Source organism: Corvus brachyrhynchos, unplaced genomic scaffold (assembly GCF_000691975.1).
Source record: "Corvus brachyrhynchos isolate BGI_N302 unplaced genomic scaffold, ASM69197v1 scaffold115, whole genome shotgun sequence".
Classification (NCBI taxonomy): domain Eukaryota; kingdom Metazoa; phylum Chordata; class Aves; order Passeriformes; family Corvidae; genus Corvus; species Corvus brachyrhynchos.
Window position 1 is genome coordinate 6,993,585 of NW_008239553.1, and position 4,758 is coordinate 6,998,342.

Consider the following 4,758-nt stretch of genomic DNA (forward strand, 5'->3'; position numbering starts at 1 on the left):
TAGTCTCCTGTCTTTTTAGGTTTCCATGAAGATAAACAACTGAAATGTGGATAGCCTATTTGTAGCTTGGTGGTGGTTGTCATCTGGAACCTGCTGGTGTCTCCTCAGTAGCTGGCGTGGTGTTGGCAGCTGAGAGCCATGAAGGTTGTCCCAGAGAAGAATGCTGTCCGCATCCTGTGGGGTAGGGAACGGGGTACCCAAGCCTTGGGTGCTCAGCGGCTTCTGCAGGAGTTGGTGGAGGATAAAACTCGATGGATGAAATGGGAGGGCAAGGTAAGGTTGTGGGATAGAGCTGCATAGCTTGACCTTGGAGTGGGAGAAGGGAGGCAGGGATTTGAAATAAATTGTCTTGTGATTGTACTTTGATGTGTTACACTTGACATGCTCTCTGGCTCTGTTCAGTTCCTGCAGTGATGTGATACTAGATATGTTCCTGCAGCGGGTTCCCCTTGTTGTCTGTGTGGCTTACAGTCAAAGTATGATCATATGACTCTTGCAACACTTCCTGCTTTGTTGGCTTTTTCAGAAAGTTGAGTTACCTGACAGTCCACGCTCCACCTTCTTGCTGGCGTTTAGTCCAGACAGGTAATTAACTCCTAGTTCATTCCCTGTTTCAGCAGTCTCCCTACACTTACAAAAGTGATGGAGGCTTGTGCCCATTGAGTTGTCCAGTCCTGAACAGCCAAATGAAACTTCTGGTTCCTGATACGCATGGATGGAACGTGTGCACCTTCCTATCTCACAGCTTCAAGCATAGTTGGTGTTTAATTTCTGAGGTACCCAGGTGATACAAAGTTCTAAGGAAAAAGGATCTGTGCAGACACCGTGGGATTTCGTAAGAAACTAAAGGGAGTAAAGGATGTTTTAATAGAACATGCCCAAATGATGTGACACATTCACTTGGGGTGTATCTAGGAATAAAGAACAGAGCAGAATGATGTGTGTACTGGAAGCAGAAATGGAGGCGGGATCTCTCATAGTATCATTTGCTTTGACAGTGGTTGACATGGTGTGGAGAATTGGGAATGTTTATTTGCCCCAGACTGTCACTCATGAGTGCCTTCTGAGCTGCATGTTCACTCTGACATTCAAGGTCAAGTTTGTGCTTGCAGATTCAGATGAGCTCATGTTTGCATGGACCCTGAAATCTGGCTACAGGAAGCTTTGTGACCACTGGTGAAACAGTAGCCTCTTACCCTTTGAGCTCTGTGTGGGAGAGCTGCTGGGTTAGGCGTGAACAGACCCTGTTGAGATGAAGCTAACCATGGTCTGATTTTGCTGTATTCTTCTCATGCTAATGTTTGTCATACCTTCTGCATTCCCAGGACCCTAATGGCTTCCACACATGTGAACCACAACATCTACATCACAGAGGTGAAAACGGGCAAGTGTGTTCATTCCTTGGTTGGACATCGCCGCACTCCCTGGTGTGTCACCTTCCATCCCACCATCCCAGGCCTCATTGCTTCAGGATGCCTAGATGGGGAGGTTAGAATTTGGGATTTACATGTAAGTCTTTCCTGAAACATATGTTCCTTTGATATTTGGTGGGTGGTGACTTTTTTTGGGTGAGTTTGTTTTCCAAATGTTACCTGGTAAGAGAGCTGTTTGGAAGTTTTTCTGGGACCTGTCTCTAAAAGCATAGAACAGACCATAGCCATCCTCTCCTGTCTAGAGAGGAGGTGACAGATTCTTCATTCAATCCTGCCAGGTAGGTCATACTTCTTAGCAGTGCCTGTTTCATTGATTACAGTGGTACAGGTAATGCTGGAGAACTTTGTACAAGGTGCCTGTTTAGCCTTTGTGAGAGACATACCATTTGTCATTCCACTGAGCATATCTGAACTGTTGATTAGAGGAGCTGCTGCTCTACCTAGTTTGGTGATTGGCACAGAGACAAAACACGTGGGCTTAGCTGGTTGCTTTGAAATGAAGGATTTTTACAGGCTGCTTGAGACACACTTACCTACAAAAATACATCTGTGGTCATTGTTGCAAGTAGCATTACATTCTAGACCTGGCACATGACCTTGTATGGGAACAGCTGTTGTTGTTGCCAGGGTAGCATGTCACTTCCAATGCCCTGGGCAGTCTGGGAGGCATGGCAAGTACATGGAAACTTAATGATTGCAAACTTTGTGATAAATTGCTTGTGGTTCTTGACCCTTCACTCTAGGGTGGAAGTGAGAGCTGGTTCACAGATAGCAACAATGCCATTGCATCGCTTGCTTTTCATCCTACGGCTCAGCTCTTGCTGATTGCTACTGCCAATGAGATACATTTCTGGGACTGGAGTCGTCGGGAGCCTTTTGCAGTGGTGAAAACAGCCAGTGAAATGGAGCGGGTCAGGTGAGCTCCTGCTTCTGGGTGAAGAGAACACTTGTATGTGAAAAATGGTCAGATTTGGGAAGTGTGTGTGAGGTTCCTCTGGGATGCTGCACCTTCTGCACTCAAGTAGTGGAGAGAAGTGTTGCTTGCTGCTCCTTGACTCAGCTGGTAGAAAACCAATTCTGTGGGTAGAAAGAAAAGCAATCGAAAGTCATAGATCAGCTTGGATGTTCATACTTGTAATAGGGCACGTGTCCATTAAATGCCCAGATCTACTTCATGTTGATTTGTCAGCTTAGTAATTAAACTTGTCAGCCACAAGGATGAGAAAACGCAGCAACTGCCTTAACAGAGTGCTGAGCTATTGCTTTGGCACACTTGTAGAGGACACTGGATTGCTGGAAACCTGATGCCTTCTTTGAACAATTTAAAATAAGACAGTGATGTGACATCCAAGGCAAGTTAATCTCTCCCTTTGTACCAAATTCCATTTTGTAATATAAACGTGTATTCCTTTAAATTTTCTGGCTATTTCAATTGATACAGGAGTACTTACTTCCAGCTTTTAACTTTAGTGTAGTGTTGCTGTGGACTATAAAATCCTGCAATCTCCAGCTAGATAGGTACGTTTTGTTCTTCTTCATGCGTAAACTTTTTGACATCCTTCATAAAAAGGTGATGATAATGTAGTAATGTTCTCATTGCAAATATGTTGTGTGGGGTTTTGTTGCCTGCTGTGTTCAGCTTCCTGTGTCAATGTGGAATGTGAACTGATGATTGATGTTCTGGCACTGCTTTTGTTTTAGGCTGGTACGGTTTGATCCCTTGGGACACTACTTGCTCACAGCGATTGTTAACCCTTCTAACCAGCAGGTAAGAGGAATGTCAGTACTTGTATTGACTGGCTAATTACAAGATACTCTTTGTATGTATGTACTTGAGCCCTAGTCTGTTTCTAAGCAGCCTTGTGCTTTTCTGAAAACCTGAGGTCTTCTTAAGCTGAGTTCTGTCTCACCTTGATTGGTCATGTCAATGTTCTTGTGTTATGTGCCTGGCTAATAAAGTGCTTTCCAAAATGTGTTTGTTTTGCCCTCTCTGTCTGACTAGTGGGACAAACATCCTAATGGTCCTGCTCTTTCAGTTCTGTTGTGATGTTCTTTTGGATTTGAAGCTATTTGAGGTATTAACAATTCTCCCCTCAGCTGCTGACCCTCAGATGCTGATAATTCTGTTTGTATGAAGAGTGTATTGTGAAAGCTCACTGGGCTGTAGGAAGAGGTTGTCTAGATCCATAAAATGAACTTGGAAATCATCTCAACTGGTTTCCTCCAAGTCAAGGCCTTTAGGAAGGGACTTAACACATCCTTTAATCTGTCTGGGCTGGTAGCTGACTTTCTGCAGTTTATTTGGAGGTATAGGATTTTGCCTTGAGGTGCCTGAACTTTGACTGTTTCTTTCTGCAGAGCGATGAGGAAGTGGAAATCTCCGTGGACAGCACAGAGATGCCTCATTATCGTCAGCGCGCTATCCTTCCGTCTCAGCCTGTGAGGCGCACGCCCCTCCTCCACAACTTCCTGCACATGTTGTCCTCCCGCTCCTCTGGCATACAGGTGGGAGAGCAAAACAGTGTTCAAGACTCTGCTTCCCCAGCCCCTCCACCGCCTCCACCACCACCACCACCTCCGCCTCCAGCCAGTGAGAACACAAGGGCATCTGTCTATAACAGGCTCCGGGAGCGAGTCAGCTATCCCACAGCAGAGTGCTGCCAGCACCTGGGGATGTTGTGCCTTTGCAGCCGATGCTCTAGTGCAAGACTTCCTTCTTCTCTCTTCCCACACCAGGAAAACGCACCCTCCACGTCTTCTGGGGCCACTGGCACTTCCTTCTCCTCTGTGCAGACAGAGCCTTATCAACCCCCAGAGCAGGCATCCGTAGTGCAGGAGGAGCAGGGGATACTTAACAGGCCCTCTGCTTTCAGCACAGTTCAGAGCAGCACTGCTGGCAACACCCTGCGCAACCTTAGCCTGGGCCCCACACGGCGGTCCCTCAGCGGGTCCTTGGCAGGCCACCAGTCCCGGTACCAACAGTCTGCGAGAGAGATGGCTTCAGGCTTGGGTGGGTCTGACTGGTCCAGGACAGTGCTGAACATGAGCTCTCGGTCCGAGCTGGAAGCCATGCCTCCCCCTAGGACCAGTGCCTCCTCCGTGAGCTTGCTGTCCGTGCTCAGACAGCAGGAGGGAGGTTCCCAGGCATCAGTCTATACCTCTGCAACAGAAGGGAGGGGCTTTCTGGCCCCAGGGGCTGAGGTGAACAGTGGTAGCAGTGCTGGCCCGAGCAATCCGGCCAGCATTCGTAATGAGCTCCATTGTGATTTGAGGCGATTCTTCCTGGAATATGACCGGCTTCAGGAGTTAGATCAGGGGATTGGTG

General features: G+C 47.2%; 1 protein-coding gene across 3 annotated transcripts in view; it reads left to right on the plus strand.

Moving 5' to 3' along the window:
• The window catches only part of AMBRA1 (autophagy and beclin 1 regulator 1), a 119,415-nt gene continuing 114,657 nt past the window's right edge, over nt 1-4,758 (plus strand). For 2 of the 3 annotated variants that reach the window (XM_017742186.1, XM_017742187.1), the window contains exons 1-6: nt 1-273; nt 527-585; nt 1,326-1,509; nt 2,177-2,349; nt 3,135-3,201; nt 3,792-3,938. In XM_017742186.1, the coding sequence (XP_017597675.1) occupies nt 139-273; nt 527-585; nt 1,326-1,509; nt 2,177-2,349; nt 3,135-3,201; nt 3,792-3,938 (765 nt within the window). In that variant the 5' untranslated portion in view covers nt 1-138. The remainder of the gene's footprint in view (nt 274-526; nt 586-1,325; nt 1,510-2,176; nt 2,350-3,134; nt 3,202-3,791; nt 3,939-4,758) is intronic. The other variant, XM_017742188.1, reaches the window with a different exon arrangement.